This window comes from Manis javanica, chromosome 7 (genome assembly GCF_040802235.1).
Source record: "Manis javanica isolate MJ-LG chromosome 7, MJ_LKY, whole genome shotgun sequence".
Taxonomy (NCBI): domain Eukaryota; kingdom Metazoa; phylum Chordata; class Mammalia; order Pholidota; family Manidae; genus Manis; species Manis javanica.
The window spans coordinates 6,170,029-6,197,707 of NC_133162.1; the positions used below are offsets into that span (position 1 = coordinate 6,170,029).

A 27,679-nucleotide genomic window follows, 5' to 3' on the forward strand; every position below is an offset into this window, starting at 1 on the left:
GAGGGCCTGGGTGACTGCACAGGATGGCCTCCCTTCTCTGCGCCCAGCCTGCGGGCCCTCAGACGGGGGTCACGAGCACACCCCTAGAGCTGCAGTGGGCTGCCATCCCTGGAGCTAGTCACCGAGGGCTGGAAGCACAGACTTGTGACCTACAGTAACGCTGCAACCTCAGTGTATCTGCAATGTCGTCAGCGCACCTCCTCTGTGAAGATACCCCGGCTGGAGCTCTCCACACAGCACTCCACTAACAATCATTTAACAAGAACTTCTTAGGTTTGCTGTTTGTTCCAAAAGTATTTCCCCCATAGGTTAGACCAATGGATTACATTTCTGTTACTACTGAAAAAGACTAGTACTTACATGGCAGCTCACTTCTAGCATCCATTTTTTTTTTAAAGAAAATATTCAGATGTAATACAGACGTGTGGCCCCACATGACCAGGGAACAGCTGACAGCTGTATGGCCCTGAGAACACAAGTCCACACTTGAGCCGTAGAATGAGCCCTGGCCTGCAAGAGCAGGACTAGTGATCTACGTTACACATGTAAGAACCAAGGCGGGAAGGGCTAAGTAATTTGGATCGAGGTCAAAACATTGTTTCCTGTGAATGCTTGGTTCCTACCGCTCCCCAGTACACAGATGGTCCACCTTTGCTGACATGCCAGCCAAGTCAGACCTGCCAGGGGGCAAAGCAGCCCTCTAGGACTCCCTGTGGCCACATCAAGGCTCAGGCTGGGAGGCGTCCCCTCGTCTCTCAGGCTGCACTCCCTCCCTCAACGGGACCCGCTGTCCACCCGGGGCCGGCTGACTCTGGGCTCAGGCCGGACCGGTGGGGCTCTGCCCACACAGCCGGAGGGGCTCTCTAATCCTCCTCGCCCTCTTACACTTTTATCGGGCAAAGCTCCTGATCTCTTCCCCTTCACACCCGCCGTGGCACCAAAGTGACTGTTTAAAATGCATTTACTATCTCAGTGGGGCCTAAGAGGGATATGTTTTCATTTTTTAGAGGTTAACATTCACAAAACGTCTGATGACCTTGTAAGAAATTTAAACTCCTATCTGACAGTAATCAAGGACACAGCACTTAACAGTTAGAAATGGTGTTCCAAAAATGAATTATTTTCTGTGGACAATGATACATTTTAGCTGGATGCCTGAAGATAACTGATGACTGCTGGAATCACACATTAAAACCCTCTGATTTGTTCTAATCACAGTTCTGAATCTCAGATCTTCATCTTCCAGTTTCTACAAATCATTCCCTTAATCAACTCTCATCAATACTTTCACTGAACCATGAGCTCTAATAAGAAGGGTTCCCTCTTTCCAAAGGCAACTTTCTTTTATCTTTTATTCATCTTAACCAAATGTTAACTGTATGTACCGGCCAAGAACAACCCATAAATCTAAAGGATCTGTTTTCTGCCTTGTGGTTGAGGGCTTCCCAAACCCTCAGAGATTACTTCTGTTTTTTATAGTTTTTCATTATAAACTTAACCTCAGTGCCACCAAAAGGTCAAGTGGCTCCAATATGCTGAAGCAATGAATATTAAAATACAGTACAAGAGCAAACACATTCCTAATCCAAAAAGGGAAAAACAACCCAATAAAAAAATCTAGTGTTTCGAACAGGACAATGCTCATACAGCTGTCATATGAGGAAATGCCTGGATAATCTCAAAAAGAAAACAAGACTTTTAAATTAAATGCATCTTAATTTTCTTAGATTTCATTGCAATTCTTTAGGATTCTAAGAAAATTACGATTTTAGTTACTAAGCTCAGTTTATACTATTTTTCTGGCAGGGGCGAGGTGGAGAAACAGTCAAAACAAAACAAAACAAACGTATTAGCATTTCCTTTCTTGAAAGTCTAGTTTTGATTTCCCTTTACTCCAAGAAGGAATGTTCCTGAATTCATGGTAAGCTAACGGACCACAGCACAGGATGTCTCCCTCTCCACAACAAAATTATAGATGTTTTTATCTTTATATCAGTGAAACATGAGAGAAAATAGCCACTGACTTAGTAACCAGTATTTGTTTTAAAATCTGTCAATATATTAACTGTATTAACACAAGTATCAGATTTAACAGTCTTTTATTTACTAAACCTTGAAAAATTAACATATATTAGCTAAATAGAACTTTATGCATTATGCATGAAAACTTTTGATCAAAATTTTTTTCAACAGACTATTAATAACCTGAATAAACAAGGTTAGAGGATCTGCCTCTAGAATAATTACTGGAAGAAAAGATTGATCTCCTCCTAACCTGTTAGCCAATTACACCATCAATTTGTGAAAAATCATCACTGTTGCTCACTTATATTGCCATCTTGTGGAAACAATATACTTCTTAAAAATTTACCCACTGCTTTTCCAGAGGAAAAGCCATGAGTTTTCTCAACTGTGCGCCATGACCTGTGCTGTGTCCCCCGCCTCTCAGCTCTCCAGAAGCTGCACGTGTCTGTGGGTGCTGCACACACCTGTGCGCCCCCTGCTCTGTCCCGGTCGCAGGGCGCGGGGCAGACGCCGAGGATCCACAGCGGGCCAAGATGGCAGTGCGCTGGGTCCTCCCCAAATGAAAGCTCTCCCGCGGCCACAGAGATCCATTCTGACACAATTTACTGGAGGGAAGTGGACGTATGGGTTAGAATGTATTGTAGAGGGCTGGAAAAAGTCATTCCCACCCTTATGACAAAGCAACAATAAATGCAGGACAAGCCACAAGGTTATGACTTTGCTTGAATCCATCAGAGAGCTGAGGTTGCAGGACAAACAACTAGTCTGAAAACTCAGGACAGACAGGCCGATACAAGGAGAGGGAAAGTACTGCCTTACCTGGGGCAGATGCAGCCAGATACCCCTAAGGATTTAGTTGAATTAGGTAATGAGCTGGTGGAGGCTGAGTGAGGGCTGGTGAGGGAGTGGGGGCTCCTGGAGGCTGCAAATATGAGTTCATCCCATTTTGTAGACTTTTCTTTAAGGACCCCACACCAGGTGCAGACACAAAAACATGTGAGAGTCCTGAGAAAGTGACTCTCATGTGCCCACCCACCTGGGCAAGGGAACCAGCTACAGCTACCAGAGGGGCACGCAACCCCAGACTCTTTCCCATGAAACAGAAGCTTAATCTGCAGGGTGCAGTGGGGGGAGGCAGACGGAGAGGAAGACGACAATGTCAGCCTTAGGGTGAGTCACTACGGACAGAGCAGAGGAACAGGATGGACTCTACCCCTGGGGGAGGGACGGGAGCAGCATCGGGCCCCACCTGAGCCTCGGGGACACAGCATCTGCCCAAGACTGAGGCTTACCCCAAACACCTGAGGCGGCCTCGCCAACTCTCCCTCTTTGCTGAAGAGCTAAAAACACTGAAGGACAAGGAGCGGACGCGGCTGGGAGAGGCCTAAGAGCAAGAATGCAGGCCCCTTGTGAGGCTGGGGTGCCACGCTAAGGGAAGACCTAGAGCTGAAGGTGGAGGAAGACCCTCTGCAGACCTGCTCCAGGAACAGAGAGCACGTGGCGCTGGGAGGGTAGCCTCCGCAACAAAAACATCTCGACTGCAGCTCAACTCCAGACTAGAAAAACGAACTTTCCTGGCCTTGAAGGAAGACAAGGAAACAACACAGAACCAGACAGAATCAACAGAACCGGACTCAGATATGACACCGATATTGGCCTATCTGGTAAGTAATTTAAAATGACAATGACACAACGATAAAGGCTCAAATGGAAATGTGGGCAACACGCAAGATCAGATTGGTAACTTCAGCAGATAAATGAACACTATACAAAGAACCCAGTGGAAATACTAGAAATGAGGAACATGGTGACAACGAATGCCTTCAACAGGGCTCTGCGGGGAGCACGCGGCTGTTATGGCGATGCCCTGTGCATCCTTGGGTGCGTCAGGGCCTGGGTTTCAGTGTAGGTACCCCGCACCACTGAGAGGTACGGTGGCTGCGAGGGGCCACAGGCTTCAGAGGTCTGAGAGGTGCAGGGTACTTCTGCCTCACTGGCCTCCCTCCCGCCTGTGCAGAGGGCCAGCTGCTGCTGCACATCTGGGACCAGGAATCGGCACTGCAGTGTTAGAGCAGAGTGGCTGAGGAGATGGCATCGACGGCCTGTCCTGGCCGTGGAGGACAATTAGTCTCCTCCCCTTCCACAGGGCACGCTGGTGCCAAGCTGAGACCCAGCCCCAAGCAGATGGCAGTGCACGGTGCAACCTGGGTCTGCTCAGGTCGTGAGCAGGCCGTGAGCAGGAGGTCAAGAACAAGAAGCCCCTCTCACCCAAATCATTAGGTTTTAGTAGGAGGTGGAACCCAAGCTCCCGAGGCACTTGCTGTGCTAAAAATAATTTTTATACCATCTAAAATACACTGACTCCTGGCAGGAGCACACTTTTGACACCATGTTATTCTGGGAGCTGTAATTTTGTTGTTGTGATGTGTCATCAGTAAATGCAAACAGATGACAAAGATCTGCTGTGATTTAAAAAAGCATCCCAACAAGGGCTGAAGTATAAGTTACTCAATTTATAGACAAAGTACACACAGGGTTGTGAGCTCAAAACAGAGACAAGGAGAAGTACAAAACTTGCAATGCTATCTGGTTTCATAGCTTTTTTTGAAGGAATAATTCTGCATACAAGAATCACACCAGCAAAGTATCAGGATAGGTCTAAAGATGATTTACTTTATTTAGTCTTTACACTTTTCTGTTGTTTCCAAAGTTTTATTACTATGTGTGTATTTTACATGAGAAAACACACAAAAATAATGCCTCAACAAGTTCAACTGTAAATGATACAAAATCAAGTAAAGAATCAGTGTACTTGAAGATACGTTAATACAAATTATTAAAACTGAAACACAAAAAAGATAAAAGGTATAAAAAACAACAGACTATCTAAAAGCTGTGGAACAATATCAAACAGTCTAACACAGGTATAACTGGAAAAAGAAAAGAGAATGGATCAGGATGAAAATATACAGCGGAAAGAAAACATAACACATCAGGGTGTAGCATGTTCAAACCACAGAGGGGAAAAAAAAACAAAAAATCTTAGTCAGTGAGAGAAAAAAAAGGCACATTACATACAGAAGAACAAAGGTAAGAATAACAGCAAGTTTCCTGTCATAAAACACACAAGCCAGAAGGCAATGGAGTGACATCTTTGAAGTGTGGAAAGAAAAAGTCCATCAACTGGAATTCTATATCCAGCCAAAAGATCTTCAAAGCTGAAGGAGGAATACTTTCCCAGACCATCTGGAAGAACTCATTCCCTGAGTAGATGTTAAAGGAAGTTTTTAACACAGAAAGAATGTATCAGACAGAAAATGGTATCTATGCAAAGAAGTGAAGAACACCAGAATGGAATAAATCAAAGTAAAATAAATTCCTTGTTCTATTTTTAACTGTTCTAAAAGGTAACTATCTGAAGCAAAAACAGTAGTAGTAATTGTTTGCTTATAACATATTTGAAAGTCAGATGAATAATACCAACAATACAAATGATGGGAGGGAAGAATTGGGAGTATACTCTTTTAAGATCTTTGTACTGTATGTGAAACAGTATAATATTATTTGAATACAGGGCTCTGATTAAATCTGTGAGCCCTAGGTCAACTGCCAAAAATTTTAAAAAGTGGTATAAATAATAAACCAATAGTTAAATAAAATGGAATCATAGAAAATGTTCAATTAACTCAAGAGAAGGCAGAAAAATACCAAACAGAAAACAGCTAGCAAGAGGGTAGACTTAATCAAACGATACCAATAACCACATTAAATGTGAATGGTCTAAAGATGCCAATTTTAAGTCTGGATTAAAAAAAGCAAGGCTATAGGAAACTAACTTTTAATATAAATATGGCAAGTTTAAAAGCAAAAGACAGAGGAAGACTTTGGTCAATAAAGAGCTAAGTAGCTATACTAATTCCAAAAATGTATATTATATGATACTGGGGTCAACTCTCAAAGATATAATCCTAAATACGACAGCTTGAAAATATAGGAAACACAACTGACAGAACCAGCAGGAAAACTAGATGACTCCATGACCGTAGTTGGGAGGCTCGACACTCTTCTCTCAGTGACCGATACAACGTGAAGACAGAAAGTTAGTGAAAGACCTAAGTAACACTGTGAACTAACTTAACCTAAATGCCGTTGACAGAACACTCCCAGAAACTGTGGGGTACCCCTACTTTCAAGTGCACACGTAACACCTGCCAAAACAAACCGAACTCTAGGCCATGAAACAAATCTAAACAAATGTGAAAGAAGAGGGATCATACAAAATTACGGTCTCGGCACATAATGGAATCGAACTAGCAATCAGTAACAGAAATATAGCTGGAAAGTCCCAATATTTAGAAATTAAGCAGCATGTTTCTAAATAAGTTGATCAAAAGGAAGTCTCAAGGGTATCAAAGATTATTCTGAAGTGAATGAAAAATAAAATATATCAAAGTTTGTGAGACACAGCAAAAGCAGTATGAAATTTATAGCAGTAAATGCTTATATATATATATGTAAGTGTGTGTATATATATATATATATATATAAAGCAAACCAAGCTATTTCTTTGAAAGGATCAATATAAATGATAAACTTCTAACCAGACTAAACAAGAAAAAAAAAAGAAGATAAAAACTATATCAGGAAAGAAGAGCTATCACTGAAAACACCTTTAGCCACTGAAAGAATAACAAGGGAATATTGTGAAGCCATACATTTGCCAACAGATGAAAAAGACTTTCATTCGTTCAAAAAGATGACAATCTAAACAGTATTGTATCTATAAAAAAAATGAATCAATGTTAAAAACTTCAATAAAGCCAACTCTAGGTGAAGTGTCATTAGTAAATTCTAACATTTACTAGGAAAGAAATAATTCTACACTCTCAAAAAACAGAAGAGGAAAACACTTTGCAAATTGATTTCATGAGGCCAGCATTGCTCTAATACAAAAGCAGACAAAACCGTGACAAGAGAACTTTGATCCTCATGAACAGATACAAAAATCCTCAACACAGTATTAGCAAAAGGGAACCCAGCAATACATAAAAAAGAATACTACATCACAACAAAGTGGAGTCTATCCCAGGAATGCAAAACTGCTTTAACATCCAAAAAGTCAATGTTATCACATTAACAGACTAAAGAAGGAACACAACAGTATGGTCATTTCAGTGTATGTCCCAAAAGCATCTGACCAAAACTCAATGTCCCCTCATGATAAAACCTTCCAGCAAACCAGTAATAGGAGGGAACACCCCCAACTTGATAAAGGGCATCTACAAAACCCACAGCTGATGTTATACTTAATGGTAAAAGAGCATCTTTCTCCCTGAGATCCTAGGAGCTGAGGGCAGGGGAAGGGTTGGCAGCAAAGACGCAAAAAGGGAGAGTCCCTGGAGTCACGGTTCAACCTGTCCATCAGACCACCTGCTGGGTCATGGTTTGGTGGCAGACACGTCTCTGTGCATTTGTCAAAGCTGTAAGTACTATACACCACAAAAAGTAAATTCTACTGTATATAAATTAAAACATAACAGTACAGAGACAAAAATTATAAATTGGTAAAATGTGCATAGGATAACTGATAATGATGTACATATTAGGATGAATGATTTTTTTCTGTTTTCCAAATTTTATAATATAGCCAGATTGTACTTTCCCTTAAAAAAAGGCAAATTATTTATATTATTTTCCTGATCTATTTATTAGAATTTCAAATTACATTATTAACACCAGCATAGAAAATGGCAACACACAATCACACTAGATGACTGAGGTATAGGAGAACATTTTTTTTAGATGCTCACTCTTTAATTTCTTGGGCTTTAGAGAAATTTCGATGTTTTGTCATCCACTTTTTACAGTGCACTTGGCCCTGAGCATCCGAACTGTAGAAGACAATGCTCAGAAGAGCTACTAGAAACAGTATCTTCATTCCAGGCCATTCATCTTCCTCAGGGAAAATATTACAACGAATTGAATACTTACCCTCAGGAAGCAAGATGTGTTTGTTTCTATAATTTCAATACGTAGTAGGCTTCATAGACACAATTCTCACCCAATTTAACAAATCAGGGAAGAATAACACTTAAAATCCTGGATTACCCAATAAAAGACAAGACTATCCTCTTAGCGAGTCAGTAGAGGTTATCTGTGTGCTTTCTACAGGTAGGTGCTGGGAGAGAAAGTCCCACAAATAACAATCTGATTTACCTTGCTTTCCTTTTAGTTGAAGAGAGCAACTTGATGGACTGAAGGAGAAGGAATGAAAACCGAGATTCAAATATACTGAGGAGTTTGATCACTTCCTCTCGATTAAGGCTAGGAGAAGAATCCACAGCTGGAGAGGTTCCATCACTCTTAGGCTAAAAAGAACAGGAAGTTATTTCATCTAAGTGCCTGTTAGAGTGTCTTTCTAAAGTGATGGAACTGCAGTTTCATTAACCCAGTAAACATTTTAACCAAAAACAGAACATTTTAATAAAGAGCAAAGCTGAGATCATTTTTTTCCCCCAGGGACAGCCCTGTAGAGCCCCAACCCCCTCCACCCGCCCACTGGGGTAACTCTGATAGACTAAAACACATCATAAAAATGATGATACCTAAGAACAGGCACTTATACAGGATAAATTATACTTGAATGGAAACCTCCTGACTTTGCAACATCAGACACTAAAGGAGCAAGATGGAAATGGGTACTACAGACTGTTTGACACACCAGGCCCAGAAATGTCAGAGGCTGGTGTACCATGGGGACTCAGGGACACTTCCAGCAACAGCACAAGGCACCACGAATGCCAGAGTGCCTGGGAAGCTAAAAAGGCCTTCTCCCAAGTAGTCTGTAAGCCCACTCACTGTTAACCTGCTCCCAGGCAGTTCAGTAGAAATTATAAGAGAGGGCATAGGCCTTTCTTTCTCTTAAAAAAAAACAACAAAACAAAACAAAGGCAAAACTTAACAGACTTGATACTCCCAGGGTCTTACTAACCAAGGTCTATGTGGTTATTTAAAAAAATTTTTAAATATGAAAGATACACTTCCAAATTAGAGTTTAATATTTCTACTAAGAAAATATAATAAATCACTCACTGTAGATGTTTTTATGCAAAGCATAAATATATATGTATATGGTATGTGTATACATGTATACACATACCATATACATAAATATACATTCACACATGCACCCCATATGCCCACTATATACATCTACCACTCTGCATTTAGCTTAAGACACACAAAAAGGCAAAGATAAGTATTCTCTCCATTTACCTGGTCAAATTCCTCTGCAAGCTCCTTCCTCATGAGCTGGAATGCATGCTTAGTTCTCACCATTATATCAAGAGCCCCAGACAGTGTTTTTAATTTTCCAATATTACTATTCTGACCTAGAATGTTAAACACAAAAAGATCATTCCTTTAAATATAAATCTAAAAACCCATCCAGTATCAATGTATATTTAATGAAAACTCTTATTTTCAAACACTTAAGGGTAGTTCATGAGAATCCCATAAATCTTCTAAATCCTATTTTTGTTTAATAATTATGCCTACAGAAAAACATTAAGTCTAGACAAAGCAATCAATAATAGTCATTCCTCTGCCTTACCACTTGATTCTGTCCAGGTGAGAACAAACCCTGTTTGGAACAGAAGCCAGCAGACCAACCAGGAGCTGTCTATGACTTGAAGGCCACCCCATTTACTTACTAGCCATGTGATGTTGGTCACATCCCTGAAGCACTTAGTATCAGTTGTCCTACCTGTAAAATAAGCCTATCAACTTGCTGTTCAAAGGCAGGAAGTCATGCCAGTTAACAACAGTTTCATTTTATCCTAGGAACCAACTAAAACTTTTCTACAGTTATCCGACACTACAGTGCACCTCAGCCCCTGCTGCCCTGGAGGTCACATCAAGTTGCCTGTGCTGTGCTATGTATCAGAGGATAACCATGTCCAAACAAATCTGGCCTCTGCCCTTGGCTCCCAGGAGGGGTTCCTCTTATGCCCTCAGAATGTACTGTCTGGTAAGAGGGCCCCAGGCCTCCCTGGATGGCCTGATCATGGGATTTATTGTCGGGGTTTTGGGGCCCACAACCTCCAGAGGGGCTGGAGACAAAGGTCAGCCACGCAGCAGTCAACCATGTCTGTTGGTGCCCAATAAACACTCTGGACATGGAGGCTTGGGTGCGCTACCTACCCTGTGGGAAGTGTTCTGTGCACACTGTCATAGATCACTGCTGGGGACAATTACCAATGTCTGTGACTCCCCAGGGAGAGGACAATGGGAAGCTCCCTCGGATGCTCTGTGCCTGGACTCTCCCTGGGCTGATTTTAATCTGTATCCGTTCCTGTCATCAGCAGTGATCACGAGCACAACTTTCAGGGAATTCTGAGTTCTAGTGAATTGTCAAACCCAAGGGTGATTTTTGCAACCCCTGAACTTGTGGAAGTCGTCTTGAGGACCTGCCAACTCTGCCGATGGGGAGGAACTAATGGCTGCCTCTTTCCTTTACAGCATAAACCACCTATTACCACAGTATCAGTGGGTAAATGGGATTTCAGTGTCGATCTGGGCATCTCCAAGGCAAGTTGCTGATTGTGTATAGAAATGCTACTGGGGGCAGGGGGCAGATTATAAAGACATTAGGAGGCTTAATTTGAGTCATATGTACTAAATAAAAAACTATTGGGTAAGATGAGATAGAATGAAATGTGTTACAATAACTACTACATTTTAACCTGACTTATAAGACCCACAAACCTGGCTAACAACCCCAACCCCCCTATGTATTTGCATTACTTTTCTCAGATACTCATAGTAGTAAACATTTTTTAAGAAGGGAATTAACCATACTTGTAATCTTGGCAAATCTGTTTCCAGTATCTCTCTATATTCCTTTTCATGTAAATGATGTCTGCTTATTCTAAGGAATTCAAACATCGCAGAAAATTGAAAGATGTAAATGAAAAAAGATCATCCCACCCCCACACCCAGGAAGATATACTGTTAAATCCTGGTAAACTACCAACCACCCCCCAACCCCACCTGCTACCAGCCATGCACTATACACTGGCAAAAAGTTAACAGAAATACTTTTAGTAAAAAGTGTTTTTAAAAACTGTTTCAATAGGTAAATGCATTCTCAAATTGTATCAAGTCCAAATCCACATGCCCAAAGCCTCCCTCCTGGCCTCCGAGGGCCCCTCCCCAGAGGCAGCAAGGATTTCCATTTGTGGTACATCCTCCCAGGAATACTCCGCACACAGTGTCATATATGTAATGTTACATTTATCTTAATTTTATAGAAGAAAACAACTGAAATGACACCAAATGGATTGTTGTACTTCAAGTAACAGAGTTTCCTGTTTCTCTACCACAGGAGATATCGCTCAAAAGACCCCTCGGCAGGAGTGGGAGCAGGTGCACAAGCGAGGAGAGGAGAGGCCGACACTCCTCTCCCTGCCAGGGACACCGTCACAAAGCCATGTCACCTTTGCTCACCTGTCCCTCCACTCCCAACTGAGCTTTACCTTGTTCAGGGTCTACAGTCACAGCCTGTTCTGGAACCACAGTCCACAGCCCCTGGCGTCGTTCTATGTTCAAAGGATTCACCGGGACCACCTCTCCTTTCCTGGTGCTTCACTCCTCATTTGTTCATGATGATTTAAATATTTAATTGTCCAAACTTACCTGTCACAATTTTTTTTTAAATAAGGGATCATGGGCTACATATTTCAGTATTTCTAGTCATTAAACATAATCTAATCCATTTAAGTTTTAAAAAGCACTTCAAAAAGTGCAGCACCTTCTCCTGGCTTCTTCCCAAAGTCATTAACTATGAGAAAATTAAAAAGCAAACGGTATTACTTACCTCCAAGAAAGATTCACAGGTCGGTCTCATTTTAAGACAATCTGACACTAGGCCAATGCATAAAAAAAATCTGAGAAATGAAAAGTAAGACTTACTGGTCATCTGAAATTCTGCAAATGCTACTCTTTCTAACTGTACTCTGAGTAATTCACACGGAGCGTCTTTCAGAAGCTGAAAAAGCTTCACAGCTTTGCTGTAATGAAGATCTGCCAGCACCCGGTGCTGTTTCCTAAGATGTTCATCACCAACCTAGAACCAAAAACAAAATAAAAAATCCTAAGGCTTGGGTTTCACAAACTACTTAAGTCTCTGACTGGATCACTAAATGCTTTTTAGTGCTGTTGGTTTTTCTTTAAGCCTCAGAGTTTTAGCCCTTACATTTAGGTCTTTAATCTGCATTCAGTTAATTTTTGTATATGATGTGAGGCAGGAGCCCCAGTCCATTCTTTTGCATGTGAATATCCAGTTGTCCCAGCACTGTCTGCTGAAAAGACAATTCTTCCCCTACTGGATAGCTTGTTTTTTGCCTTAAGGGTATTAGGCCATCTGGGTAAACTTGAATTTTGACGGGGGCCCCCTCTAGCGAGCGGAGAAGAGTCCAGGACCAGCTCAACGTGGAAAGAAATCCTCTCTGATAAAGCTAGACCACAAAGGACAGTGTTCCCAGGATGAGGGCAACACAGAAGTAAGGCAACCTATGTGAAGGGAGGCCCTTTCAGCCTAGGCTCAAATTATTCTTAGAAATACATGCATCCGAACACCAGGATTCATGTATAAGACTGCTCATGGAAGACTATTTCTAACTGCCTCAAACCCAAATAGCCCCAAGCTCAGAATTCTTAGAATGGACAAACAAACTGTGACATACTCACTTAATGAATACTACTGAACTGAAAAAATGAGCAGCTACATGCGCCAACCCAGAAGAATCTCAAAAACATGATGGTAACTGAAAGATTATGTACAGTATGATTCATTCTATAAAGTTCACAACCACGTCAATAATAAACATTGTTTAAGTCGTAAAACACAGAAGAGGTGTGAACACAGGAAAAATCTAAGACACACCTGGGTGGGTGTGGAGGAAGATTCAACAGGGAAGAGCTTCCATTCCTCCACCTTGAGACGAGGTACACGGGAGTTACTTGTTATTCTTTAAAACGGTACACATGCTTCACATATATTTTCTATGTACTTTTATAGGCATGGTCTATTTCACAATAAAAAATTTAAAAGATGGGAGAAGGGTACTTCAAAGTTTGTATAGGACCATTACTATAAAGCCTAACTGCATTTTAAAAAATCAAAATAACACACTCAGGCAAATAAATAATTTTGCACAAGATCCAATCAATAACAACAGAGAAAAGTAACTGGCATTAGGCAAAAGAGGAAAAGTTCCTACATTCCTAAAAGTAGTTAGTAGAATAGATGGATTTAAAACATACAATGAAATGTAACAAAAGCACCCACACGCTTTAAATGGACTTGGCATTGAACTTATGTTGGCATGGCAATACCTGATTCCTCAGACAACTGTGGTACATGGATGCCAGCCTGTGATGGATGGTTGCAGCTCGATACTGACAGAGAGGCTGCCGAGCAGACACCAAATCTACGTCACAGTATTTCAAGGACTTCATCATAGCCTCACTGACTTCTTTTTCAATCTGTTTTTTTTTTTAAGAGGAAGAAAAAAAAAGACAAGGTTAGAACAAAAAAATTTTTTTGAACATTTCAATACTGCTTGTCAAGGAAAAGATGCTCAATATCTGTTAAACAAAGGAATAACTAAGGCTGAAGACCCAGCAAGCAGTACCTGCTCCTGAGCTTTTCTAGATAACGGAGCATAATCTTGCTGCAGAGTCGCCATAGTAAAGTAAGTGGTGGACAATTCCCAGTTCACTGAGTCCCAGACAGCTGGGTGTATGTCTCGTGCTCCCAGTGACCTCAGGGCTTTCAAGTAGTAATCAACAGCCTGTGAGGGAGGAAAAGGGACACAGTTCCGGCTCAGTTTAGATCTATGCCAACAGCACATTAAAATAAAACACACTTCAAGGTCAGTCACCCAGAGAGGAATTCGATTCGAGGAGAATTTATAACAGGACAATACTATGAGGAAAGGAAAGAAGTAAACCAATGAAAAGATTTCAATGAAGAAAGTTATTTTAGTGGCCTTATGAGGACGCATTTTTTTCCTTTGGTTTTTTTTTTTCCTTTCTAAATGAAAATTAGTTTACATTAACTAGTAAACTAGAAAAAATAATTTGATGAGTCTAAGTATTAAAAATGTGCTGGATTTGACTGTAAAAGGCAACTTCTTCCACCCTTTGCACCCTCATCCTGAAATATGTGGTCATTATATTTAAGCATATAAAATCACAATTCCATCACCCAGCAATAATTTCTACATTTCTTGCACTTATCCATTCTTTTTCTGTGTATACATAAACTTGAAAAAAGGAAAAAAGCAAGAACACGTTTAATATTTACCAAGAACATTCTTTACTAGCACAATCTGAACAGCTTTGAAGTACTTTAGATTAAATGAGCACCTAGTTTTTTCACACCCTGTCCAATACTGTGAGTTACCGCTTGCCAAAAAACATATGGCAGGTTTGATAAAAGAAATTCATTAATTTGAACTTTGAAACTTTTCTTACACATTATCCATTTATTTTTACATGTATGAATTTTTTGTTCAAGGTTATTTGCCCTTTTTTTTTATTGGGACAGTTTATTTTAAATGATTAATTGTTTATATTAAGGGCTTACTAAGCTCTGATCTGTCTTGCACCCTATGAATATTTTCACCACTGTGATTTCCTTTTTAATTTTGCTTTCTGTTGTCCATTTAAAAAACTTTATTTTTACCCAACTTGTCCATCTTTTACTTTGTGATTTCTGCTTATTTAAAGTCTTTTCCCATTCCATCACTTTTGCTTTTACACTTTCATTTCTCTGCCAATCTTTAGTTCATTTGACATTTACTATTGTTACACCAGTACAATTTACTGAATAATCTTTTCCCTACCAATTCACTATATCATCTTTGATTTGATACTAAATTCTTCTTATTTTTAGGCCAGTTTCTAAGTGTTAATGATCTAAGTCCCATGCCTTCACCATGGTCTTATTTTAGTTTTACAGTATTTTAGAGGAGCAATGGAAGGTAAACGGCAGTTAGATATGGATGGATGAGGTCCCTGTACACGTAAGCAAATGTATTACCTTATTGTAATACAAGCCTTCTTCTGGTGAAAATTCACGTTTAAATTCGTCGCCTGCGCCACAGTGTGCCTGGGCACAAATCCGCATGAGTCTCCCAGTGTTACATAATAAAAGGGCAGCATTTGTAGCGTCATCAATTGACTCAAAGTTGTGAATTCCTCTTTCAAAACAGGAAAAGCTTTTTTTCCACAACTGTTGTTCTGCAGGAGACACACTTGTGCTCACTTCACAAAAAAAAAAAAAGAAAACTGTATAAGCAGACATGAGTGGCGACCCCACCAGTGTCCCCTGAGGTGGTGATGAGAGAATGGCGGCGACGTGACGTCCTGTGGGAGGCCAGCTACCTGTGACCCACGGCAGCACACAGTCTTCTCACACCTGGTATGGGCTCCACGTGTGCCACCCCCAAATTCCCGGTGAGGCCCTCATTCTGAATGTGATTATACTTGGAGACAGGGCCTTTAAAGAGGTAATTAAAGTTAAATTAGGTCCTATGGTGGGGCTCTAACCCAACATGAGTGCTGTTCTTGAAGACAGACGGACACCGGAGGCACACGCAGCTAGAGACCAGGTGGGGGCCCAGCAAGTCAGGGAGAGGAGCCTCAGAGCAATCCAACCTTGCTGGCATCTTGATCTTGGGCTTCCAGATTTTGAGAAAGAAGTATGTTGTTTAAGCTGCCCAGCCTGTGGTATTTAGTAACAGCCAGGAGCAGACTAACACAACACTCAAACACAACGCTCTCCAAGATGACCCAGCTGATACTAGAGCAAGGAAAAACTTCTGAGCAAAGCACCCTTTTTAGATTCAAAACACATGGTCCATGGAGTTTGTGCTCCAACCTGTGCCTTACCCAGTTCTCCTAGGCTTTCACTGAATTCTCCTTCACCCACCGCCCCCTTAGAGGCACCTGAAGAACACAGGTGAACTCTGTACCAGCAGGCGCACACCCTCTCTCCATTACCTGCAATCCTCAGCTCTGTCCCCACTTTTCCGTCCTGTGTGTCCAGCCTTTACATTTTCACCCACTCTGGGGCTTCAACCATCTCCCTTATGTGAATGGTTCCCGGCCTATGTCTTGCTAACCTGAAGAGCTTTAAAGATGCACTTCTAATCGACTACAAATTGGGTCAATCACCCCCACACCCACAGGCAGCTCAGACTCACCATGGGCCCCGCTGAATCCAGCACCCTTGCCTGGATTGCAGAGCCCACCTGCTGCTGCTGTAACGTCCACTGCGATTACCTCTGGTGCCTTCCTAGTGCTGCCTGCTCTGCCTGGACAGCCCCTGCCCACAGCTGCTTGCTGACGTCTCACAGGTCATGAACCAACCTGCTCCCCAAAGGTGTCCCAGAGCCCTCACAGCTTTAGTGGGCCCCTCCTTGGCCTGCTCTGCTATCGCACTACATCTGTTCTTACTGCACTTTTCAGAGATTCGTACTCATATTGGGTCCTGACATGAAGCACTATGCTGTGGCCACTTGTGCATCCACATCGAGGCTGGCACAGGCTGGCACAGGCTGGTCGCCCAATTCACCTCTGAATGGATCAGAAGGGAGGATGGAGGGCTGAAATGACGAGTCCCAAGGGGGGAGCACGTTCCTTCCTCATTTTATTTCTTGAGAATTTAAGAATAAAAGATTCTTTAAGAGCACTCCTTTATGACATGCAATCCAGTGCCATAGTTCTTTGCTTGCATCATGTTAAGTACGATCAGCGACGTTTTCTAAGAGCCGTAGAAAGAAGACTCGGAAGAGATACTCACCTTCTCTCTCGCTCTGTAATGCAGCAGCCTGATTCATATAGAACACACCGATTTCATTTCTAATGTTACCCATTCTCTTCAATACTTGTACATAGTGTTCTGGGTTTTGGTTTTTTAAGTCACTAAATTGCAAGATTTCATTAGCAGCCTCGTAACATTTACAACTAACTGAAAGTTGACTCTCTAAGTCTGTAGACAAATCAGTTGCCCATGCAAATCCTTGAAAGAAAAAAAAGAATAATACCATGAATCATATGAACCCTTCTTCCTTAATATTTAAATAATCTGATATTTTTAAGACAATAAAATATATAAGTGAAATACAGTATAAATACACTAAGATTCAATCTAGAGAACTAAAACTTTCAGTTTCAAAGTAAAGATGTCACAATTTATTGAGAAAACAATTTTCTAGGACACTAAAACTTGATTAAAGAAATATTTTCCAGCCTAAACATACCAAACCATCCCCACAGCCCAGACTTTACCAGATATACTTGCTTACTGGTACAAACCTAAAGTTGTCCACTGATACAAGGCAGACCATGTTCTTTTTCTTTTTAATTAATGGAAAGAGTTCTTGAAGTAAAGCTCTGAGTGCCACCTCAGGCTAGTTAGGTACACTGTAGTTTGCCAATGTAAGTTTAACTCCCTGGAAAAGCTACTAGATAAGATCTGGGAGACTTAAACATTCCATCTAGTGGGGCCTGGAGTAAACTTAGGTTCAGGGACCAAAATTCAAGGGGAGCATCCCCGGTGGGAGCACTCCGCCACGTGAGAGTATCACTCTCACGAAGGATTTTCAGTGAAATCAGTATCGCAGGAGGGGCAAAAACACACAGGAGTCCCCCACCGTGTCTCCAGAAATGAGTACTAACTCAGAAGGGGAAGAAAGCAAAAAGTGAGGAAACAGTGTATTTCCCCACAATGTACTTGTCAAGATGTTAACTCTCCACAACTTTTTGGGAAGCAGTTATCAAATGACATACACAATTTTAGAGAACAAAACAATTCCATGATGGAGTAGCAACAACCGGTCTTTCATCTTCTTTGCTGCCTCCCTGCAGAGAGCTTATCCCGCTGTCCTGAGCGAGCAGGAGGGATACTGCTGCGGTGGACAAAATTCCGCTACTTCCCGGTTTTGAAATCTGATGACTCCAGAACAGTGTGACATAGTTAAGAGAGCCAGTTATGAGCCAAGTTTAAAAAATGACCCCTATATCTGAGCCTCCAGGAATTATTCAGAAGACAATTCATCCACTTTTACCAACTGTTATTCCTCTGAGAGAAAATCACGGCTTGGGTAGCTGATGGACAAGGGTTCCCTGGAAAACCTCATTAAAGACAAATGCACAAGTCAACACAGTTGTCTAGGAGCCTCTTCTATAGTCAGTTCTAGTTTTATAATTAGTAATTATAAAAACTTCAAAACCATTTTATAAACAACTACAACAGGATTGTGCTCTATTTGAAAATTAATTAAGAGATAAATGCAACAAAACAGAGCTACATCAAAACTCTACCATTTGTGCTGCTTTGCAGTAAGCACACGTGCAAGTGAACACTCCCGGAGGAGACGGACGGCGCGCCCGGCCGGCGTACCTCGGCAGCTGGACTCCCTGTGCAGGCTGTGCAGGATCTCCTGATCTTCTTTTGTTTGATAATTAAACTCTTCCAGGTGCGCTGCCCTGTTGTTTGCATTCTGGGCCAGCATTAATTGGATATCGCCGCAGAGGGTCAAATACTGAGAAAGAAACAGCAGCACTTCAGAAAACGTATTGGTGCAGAGGCAGCAGTAAGTATCTGTATGGAAAGGGTGGGAAGGTGAAAAAACAGTGTGGTAAAAATTAGTGAGTACAGTAAATACTAAGGAAATGTCACCAGCTGAAAGCTGTATAGCACTCTAAGTTTATCTTACGTCAGGAATCCTATATAGCTTCATGCATTTCAAAATGAAGAGGTAATAAACCACTAAGCAGAAACTAAGTTATTAGGTAGCCCATGCAAAATTAGAAAAAGTTGTTTAAAATTAAACTTTACAACAGAAATAGAAGGAAAACTGCACCATGATTCAGATGCCTTCTCTGTTCTCCCTTCCCAGTAGCTGTGAAATGTATTGTACAGAGACTTACCGTGGCTCTGCAAAGCTAATTTAATATATCGTAATGCTCTTCCATATTTCTGAAGACTCATGGCAGCATCAGACAAAACGTAATAGGCCTTTGATGACTTGAGAATCAGCTGGAGTTTCATTTTATGTTGCCAAGTACCAGGGATCATTCCAGATTGACTGGAATAATTACTCTTCTGCAGGGAGCCCACTATGACATGGCGGGAAAAAAAGCAGCACGTTTTATTCAAATGTAAATCTCACTATAAAAAAATATTTGTTTCTTCAGAAAAATGTTCCAGGCTTTAAGTACGACTGCTACAAGACTGTTAAATACTATGCTTTTACTACTTACCCACACAAGTAAAATGGCAGTGTTTAATACTTTCACTCGGGATTTCTGAAGGCCCTCTGCTTCCCTGCTGCCGTCAGCGGTCATTCTCTTTCAGGGTCACTGACATAACTAAACTCATCACTGACATCTGCCTCCTTTCTCCAGTCTACGCACCAACCTGCCAAACTCTACCTGCCTGAAACACAGCTTTACTCAGGGGGAACCCCTGCTCTAAGACATCAAAGTGCCTTCTCACCACATACTACGTCAGGTCTCAACATCCTAGTCCACAGCCTGGGCCACGTGTGCTCAGTCTTATTTCCCAGTATTCCACCCTACTACCCATCAGCCAAAGTCAAGTTACCGCTTATGCCTGTTCCTCCTCTCCCATCTTAGTGGACTGTTTGTCCCATCAGGAATACTCTTTATTTAGTAAGTCCAGCCCATTACTACCTTCTTCATCCAACAAATGATCACTTTACTAGGCACTAGACACAATGACATGAAGTTATATGACCTCTAGACGTCAGACAGGAGGTAGACATGGGCTCATTAATACACTTTGTTGTGGCTTAAGTGCAAAATTACACAGGTAAGAACGAAATGTTGGGAGGAACCTCCCCCCAATCACCCAGCCTCAAGCTTCCTCATTTTTTGATCAGCTACAACACACGAGTCTTTGAAAACAATGAAGGGTACTTAGTCTCTATTATAGTTTTATTTATGCATGCTTTTTCCTCTACTACCATATGCATTTTCTATGCATGAGGCATTGTGAGAAAACTGAAGATGAAGTTCTTGCTCACAACTGTGTTTGCATGGGTACAACTGTCAGATGCAGCTGACTGATAGGAGGCAGGCTTCAGTAAGTGCTCACAGGACAACGTGGTAAGGGAACCAAGTAATTCTGACTGGGGACAGAGGCTAGTGCAGAGATCTTGAACATGAGCAGGATTGTCAACAAGTGAGATAAGGAAGAAGGAAGAGACAGGAAAGACATTTCAGAAAAGTACCATGAGCAAGGCACAGAGACGCTGGCATCCAGTGTGGCTCTCTTGGCTGCATAGATGCTCAAGCCTGGCACACAGGAAGCACTACATAAATGCTGGGGAAATACCCACATGTCCCCCACCCCCCATTAGACTCATGAAAAGAAGAAAGATCCAGAAAGCACTTGGTATTATTTCAAGCATACAGGCTTTTAAAGTATTTTTCTAAACAACTGAAACTGATTAAAAAAGAGGGGTGCGGTAAGGTTTGAAAAAGAAATGTAAATTAGATTAAACTAAACAAGAAACCCACAACTTTTACTTCAAAGTCCATGCTGTTCACAAAGGGATGTGCCAGAGGAGCAAATCAGACAACTCCCAAGTGCCACCGCTGGCTTATTCATGCATCGTGAGGTGCCAAGAGCTAATACTCCCAGGGTGCTTCTCAAGTGCCTGTTCCAAGCACCTTACATATATTAACTCATTTGTCCACGTAACAACCCTTTAAGTAGGCGCTATTGTTGTTTCCATCTGAGAGGGAAAACGAGGCTCAGAAGAGTGGAACAACTCGCTCCAGCAGCGCCACGGTCTGGAGCCCCTAATCTGCGCTCTTAAACACACGCTGCTGCCACTGAAGCAGAGTTTCCGACAATCTAACCAGGCCGAAGGCGTCAGTTCCCCACAGCAGGCGACAGGAGGAAGCAGGTTCTTCATGTTCTTATTAGAATTATCTATGAAGGATCGAAATTATTTTGCTTTGTTTTGTATTTCGAATAAAAGGATATTTTCCCCTATTTTCCATTCACGATACCCTTTTTCTAACTTCCTTTCAATAAGTGCCTTAATTGACATAATCTACTGAATAAGGACTAGTATATTTTTCTATTGAAAAGACCTTATTTACACATCAATTCAACTTACTTTTGTCCAAAAATAAGGCCATCTGCTTCTCCAGACCCTCAGGACTCCCACCTGTGGATTCATCTTCATATTTTAATGGGATTGGGGTACTGGGGTCAGCTGCAGGAAGGTCGCTTTCTTTTTTAAGGCTGCTGTCCACAGATTTTAAACCCTTTAAAAAAAAAGGAAAAGCATTTACTACACACGTAAATGAAGGTCAGTTAGAAACTAAATATAAGACAGTATCTGGACAACTGAAAACATTCAGGAAAATCTGTACTTTGAAAGTAGACTTTAAAAAACATTTAACCAAAAAGAGCTGGGGAAAACTAATTTTCACTTTACGTTTAAAGGGAAAAAAGATCACATCAGAGTATCATTCAGAATAACAATTAGATACCTATAAACAAGTGCTGCTTGCGTATCAAATATGAGCTTTACTGAAATCATGACAATCAAGCTAACACTTACCTCCAGGACATAGCTAAGCACAAGTCTACAGCGCTCTTCTGTGCCATGGCAAACTGGGAATGCACAACTGGGCTTCAGAAACAAACATTTTAAATTATTAATATGCCGCCAATAGGACAAATTCCATAGCTCTCATCTCCTGGGGATTACTAAAATTCTACATATCACTAATTTCAAAATCTGCTTATGTATTCAGCTTAGTGAGGAATCTGATATTAAGGTTAATGTTCTGTTTCAATTGCACACTAAACTGATATAAAGCATCATCAACAAAAATCTTCCAGCACATATGTTGCTTTAAGTCCTTAAAAATCTTTAAATAATTCTGACAAAAAAGTGAGACTGCAAGTAGTAATGCTTTAGATAAATGTACAGCTAATCCAATAGGTAAGCTTAACTCCTAATGAGCACAGGTACTTGGTAACACACAGGTAACCATATCATTAGTTTAGCAGTAAGTTAACAAGTATCACCAACAGTCCCGTTGTGTAATTTATACGCTTAATTAAGAGCAGAGCCAGTTAACAACCTCCTTTACTAAGTGATATGATATGTAAGGGCCCCTGTGAGGTGTCTCATTTCAGCAAGTCCTGTGAGGCTGGAATTACTGTTCTTATTTTGCAGAAGAGAAGCAGGCACAGATGTTAGTGATGCGTCCAAAGACACACTGAATGAGCACGGACGCTGGGGCTCTGCGGCCAACTGACTAACCACACTTCAGAAAGTACACAGTAAGGCAAACCTAACTGAAAGCATGTTTATATGAATATTATGGCTGCATTTTTTGAGTGCTTCAGATATTGATAAAAAGTGCCATCTCTGTATAAAACTGTGAACTCACTCACATACTACAACTTCTTTACTTATCATCTAATGGCCTCCAAAATCCATGGTATTGGGTTACAGTGCAGTTTCCCAAATACATGTAACTTTTGCAATCAATAATTTTGTTTGGAATCAGAAAAACTTTTACAGCATTATGGGGTTCAAGCTGAAAGTGCACTGAAAATTCAGATGAACAGTTATCAACTTTTTCCCTGTGTCATTTAGTCAACTATTTACTGAGCACCCACTTGTGTGTTTTTAGACACTGAGACACAAGAGTGTCCATACCTTCAGGGAAGTTACATTTTATGAAGGGAGACAGACAAACACAAGAACTTTAGGTAGATTAACATCTCCATGAAGGAGATAAAAACAGAGATGCTTGGCTTAGAGCGGTCAGGGAAGGTCTCTTGGAGGCAATGACATTTCAATAAAGACTTAATGCTTAGAAAAAGGCAGCCATGCAAAAGTCTGGGGACAGGTAGGTTCTGAGTACAAGCAAAGCCGCTGCAAAGACCCTCAGATGGGCATGACCTTGATGAGTGTGAGAGATGGACAGCAAGGCAGAGTGGCCTGGGTAATTGAGAGGGGAGAGTGAAGGCAAAGACCAGAAAGAGGAGCAACATTTGAGGGCAACAGTGTCCTCTAAAAACCTATGTAGATATAAAGTTTGGGTATGAAAGTTAAACTCAGAGCTTAAAGTAAGATTATCTGTAAATATGACTAGTTCAGAGAACAACAAGAACCGTTTCAAGGCTGACCTAGATCTGATTCCAGAGAGGCAGGACTAGAAAGTAATTGTAACAGAAAACTGAAGTGTAATTCCAGCATCCGGAAAATGACTGATGGCAGGACAGTTAATGCAAAATCCACATAAAGGGCAGGAGTTGTTACGGGCTGCCTTCACCTGGGCCAGAGAATGGCCACAGCCACTGGAACAGTACTGCCCTGTGGCACAGGAATAATGTACCTGGTGTCTCCACACAGGGGTCTACAGGCCACCCCTGGTCTACTCTGATTCTCTGGTCCCCAAGCAACCTACACATTCAGTGTCCCAGCAGCTCAGAACCTGGGAAGAACCTTGGTGAGGAGATATGAAAACACTCTGTCACTGAAAGGAAAATCTCCTCATAACAATTAATAGACTGATGCATGTTTTACTTATCTGTTCACCATAGGTTTGCATGTGGGTCAGTTAATCTGGGACAATTACAAAACCAGGTTTTAGCATAAATAAAGTTAATGATTCTTAGACCCTAAACCATGAAGGATTTGTTGAACTAATGCCATCTTCTAAGAGACTAACTGTATTCAATTAATAATTGTTTGCTTTTCCATTGATAAAACTTTAATACAAAGTTTAACATGTTTACTCTGATTTGATGAATGGATTTGTATTTTTCTGGAACTGACAATTCTCCAACAGACTTGATGACAGCCACCGCTTTGTTATCGTCTGATGGATCAGAGCTGGTGCTATAGGGCCCATTTTCATCACTGTCCGGCATTTCCTCTTCCTCTTCACTGTAACTTTCATCAGAATTCTCATTTAAAGAAGACTCTGAACTGTCTTCTTTTTTAGGCTCATCCAATTGAAAAAGTTCTGACAGCATGTAATTGGCTGAAGCAATAATCTTATAAGAAAAAAAAGAAATACGTGTAAGAGAATTTCATCAAAATTGAGCACTCTAAAGTGGAATGAATTTTACTACTATACTAACAAATTTTAGGAGGTCTGCAAACAGGCTGTTCCCACCACCGACTATATAATAAACACAGAAATGTTCCCAATTCCAAGTTATCAAAACTCTGAATGAACTCTGTAAAATCCTCATGAGTTGACATGTTTCTTATTTCCTAAAGTTATTCTGTCCCCAGCCCTCTCTTTAAAAAAAGGTGGCAACTGTATTTCACTGGAGACAAAGAAAAGTTTTCATGTGTACAGTATCATAACTAAAACATCAGAAAGGTATCACTTCATATCAACTGAGAAACCAGAATTTCTCTCTAGAAGCTATAAATTAATAAGAGTTTATCTTTAATAGGCCATTAATATTTACTATATGTATGGTTCCAGGGGGGAGCCCCTACTAGCTTAATGAGGGAAAAGTCCATCCTGGTAGCTCTTAAAATTAGCATTTATATATTACCATTTGTCTCACTGTTACCTGCTTTTAAGTAACTCTTAGTCACAGACATTTAGTTTTAACCATTTCCTAACATCTTCATAAACTATTCAACTTCCACTAAATACCACTATCTCAATCAGCAATTAGATATTTAAAGCAGAAATTCTTTTGCCATTTTTCCTCAAAGACAGTTTCTCTTGGCTTGGTTTCTAGGGTAATCCTTATCTACAAACTGAATGTGGCTACAGTTAAAATTAACTTGGATGTTTAAAAAAAACTGTATATACTACACACATCTTCTGATTTAAGTAGGATACAACAACCAGCCTTAGACCAAAAAAACAGAGTTGTCAAATTCAGACAACTGAAGATAGGGTGGTATAAAACTGTGGGGCATATGACCGAGGGATTATTTAAGAGATGTTTCTATATACTCAAGTGTGGAATGGGAACTATGTTTATACTGGCAAAGTGTTAACAAGACTCATTTCTGTACATGAATCTTTTAAAAGATACTATAGAAGAGTTTTTCCACTTTCTAGTAGTGACAAAGCAGATAAAAACATAGCACAACTGTTAAAGTTTTAAGTCTAAATTTACAGAACAGTGCTAACCTAGAGAAATTTAATGTGAACCACACATGAAATTTTAAATATTCTAGTGGCTACCTTAAAAGAAGTAAAATCTGGCAAAATTGATTTTAATCTATTTGATTCAATAAACATGTAATATGTACATACACAATTTTCAAAATTCAGTGAGTATTTTATACTTGTAGCACATCTCAATTCAGATTAAGCACATGTTAAGTGCTTAACAGCCAGCCACATGCGGTCATCACTACCATACTGGATAGGGCAGTTAGAGACTATGAATCAGGCAGCCTTAATGTCTGAGCAACACTTCTCTATCAAAATGCTAGAGTTTACTTTTAGAGAGCATATAAAACTAATCATCTTACTTGAGGATGCCTGCTTTTGTCCAACAATTTAACACAATTAAGCAGCAATGTTCTGATAGTCCCATAGTGTTTCTTATTTTGATTCTTCTTCATCATCATGTTGCAAGCAACCCTAAAAAACATGTTCATATCAACTTTACTCCCCATTCATCATTCTCTGCAAAACTCACAGTCTGGGCATGCGCTGCTTCCCTTCCAAGAGAGCAAGGGTAAAAAGAAACATCTAAATACTATACTTTACAACCCGCCCCCACCAAGGTTAGTTTGGTACAGCCCATATGTACACACACACACACACTGTTTTTCAAACTATGAAAACCTAAAGGGCATTTAAAGGCCCAGGCTTGAATAGTGTGGTCGTACACTTTCAAATTTTAAATGAAGCTATTTCTCCATCTTCTTAAAGCACTCACTTATACAGGAGAATGGCCACTGGCATTGTGAACGGATTTTGGTATTTGTCTTCAGTTTCTTCACAAAGAGTAGTGAGGTCATAGAGCTTCACTATATCACTGCCGCTTGCTGAAAAGAGAAACAAATGAACCTCATTTTTACAGTAGTCACTCAAATCAATTATCGTTCATTCAAGAAATTGGCTCACCTTTAAACAGCCAATAGGTATGTCCTTCTTTGGTACAATTTGATTTCAGAAATGATAAAATATTCTGCGCAATGTCTTTTATGACTTTAGTAGAAAAATTAGAATTTTCCAAATTGGGAATCTCCTCTGTCTTTATCATTTCATACTTCTGTTAAACATAGATAGAAGGCAGTTTAAGAGAAAACCTAGGCAACAACACTTTTCTCATTTAAAAATAACCAAACATGTCAGTCAGTCCTGCAATTAGAGACCTATGCAGTGCGAAAGAGTTTAAACCAATGACTAGATCTTTTTTACTGCTCCGATGTTTCAAAGGAATCTGATCCACCACATCAGCAATGCTGCTGGTTTACCACAGAAATAATTCTCAAGGGAAAATCACTACGAGATTTTGAACCACAAAAGTAGGCATGATCTTATTTCTGTTCTCACAAAGACCTAATCACAGTGTACACATTTTTTTTATTCTACCCTAACGGCTCTCAGTTGGGAAGATGGTAAATGAAGGCAGATGTCACCCAGAAAGCCTTTCCTCTGACACTAGAACCAGCTGGGAGGTTTCTTCAGTAGATACTACCCTTCCCTTGAGCTATGGACTCTGTTCCTTTACAGAAATGGGGCACAGGGTTGGATGGTGGGGATAGCAATAAGAGTAATGGCTGCATGGACATCACTACTATTATTTTAAAGTGCCTCCCTATTTTTATCCAGCTTGTCCTCTGTTTACACTTCCCTAAACGCCTCTTAGTACGTTTTCTGAAGCACTCTATAAGACTAGAAACTCCAAATCAATTGGAAGATAAGACCAAGCAGTCTTAAAGTTGGTTTTCATCTTTCATGTTTCACCTGAAGCCCCCAAGTCATCATGTCCTTCCTTAAAACACCCTCTGCAGGAAGGAGAACCCCGCACTCCGGCTCTCCTTCCCTGCCGGACCGCCGCATCCCTTTCGGCGGACATGGGGAAAGCCCCAGTGCTTGACAGTAAAGATCCCCTTGGTGATCAACTCCGACAGGTTCTAGGCAGATGATGACTCCATTTATTTCTCCAGCCCTGTCTTCTCTAAAGCCTGCAAATGTACATTCTAATGTTTTCCTCAATCTGAACACATGACGAAAACAAATACACCACCTTCCTTCCTGACCCAACTCAATGTCCCATCTCAGGCAATGATCCCACCATTACTCTAGGACCTGAGCCGTGGAGTTCCTTTGACTCTGCCACCCTCCCCGACCCACAGCCTCTCATTAAATTTTGCCATTTAGGATGATGGTATAACAGCGGCTCTTGACCAATGGTGCAAATCAGGATCATCCACAAAGCTTTCTTTTTCTTTTTCAGACAAATACACAGATCCCACCTATCCTGAAATACTGTGGGCCTGAATAAGCGTATTTTTTTTAAGAGGTTACAAGTGATTCTGATGTAGAGCTTAAGAATCACTGGGTTGGAATACAATGGTTA

General features: G+C 40.8%; 1 protein-coding gene across 5 annotated transcripts in view; it reads right to left on the reverse strand.

Moving 5' to 3' along the window:
• Positions 1 to 27,679, reverse strand: part of EDRF1 (erythroid differentiation regulatory factor 1) — a 45,688-nt gene that overhangs the window by 3,550 nt on the left and 14,459 nt on the right. For all 5 annotated transcript variants that reach the window (XM_017681151.3, XM_017681150.3, XM_017681152.3 and 2 more), the window contains 15 exons: positions 26,218 to 26,365; positions 26,030 to 26,138; positions 25,617 to 25,728; positions 23,900 to 24,160; positions 21,702 to 21,773; positions 21,252 to 21,402; positions 19,030 to 19,218; positions 18,500 to 18,700; positions 16,898 to 17,116; positions 15,134 to 15,357; positions 13,722 to 13,880; positions 13,423 to 13,572; positions 11,998 to 12,151; positions 9,301 to 9,416; positions 8,242 to 8,393 (listed from right to left, as the gene is read on the reverse strand). In XM_017681151.3, coding sequence (XP_017536640.3) covers positions 8,242 to 8,393; positions 9,301 to 9,416; positions 11,998 to 12,151; positions 13,423 to 13,572; positions 13,722 to 13,880; positions 15,134 to 15,357; positions 16,898 to 17,116; positions 18,500 to 18,700; positions 19,030 to 19,218; positions 21,252 to 21,402; positions 21,702 to 21,773; positions 23,900 to 24,160; positions 25,617 to 25,728; positions 26,030 to 26,138; positions 26,218 to 26,365 — 2,417 coding nt within the window. The remainder of the gene's footprint in view (positions 1 to 8,241; positions 8,394 to 9,300; positions 9,417 to 11,997; positions 12,152 to 13,422; positions 13,573 to 13,721; positions 13,881 to 15,133; positions 15,358 to 16,897; positions 17,117 to 18,499; positions 18,701 to 19,029; positions 19,219 to 21,251; positions 21,403 to 21,701; positions 21,774 to 23,899; positions 24,161 to 25,616; positions 25,729 to 26,029; positions 26,139 to 26,217; positions 26,366 to 27,679) is intronic.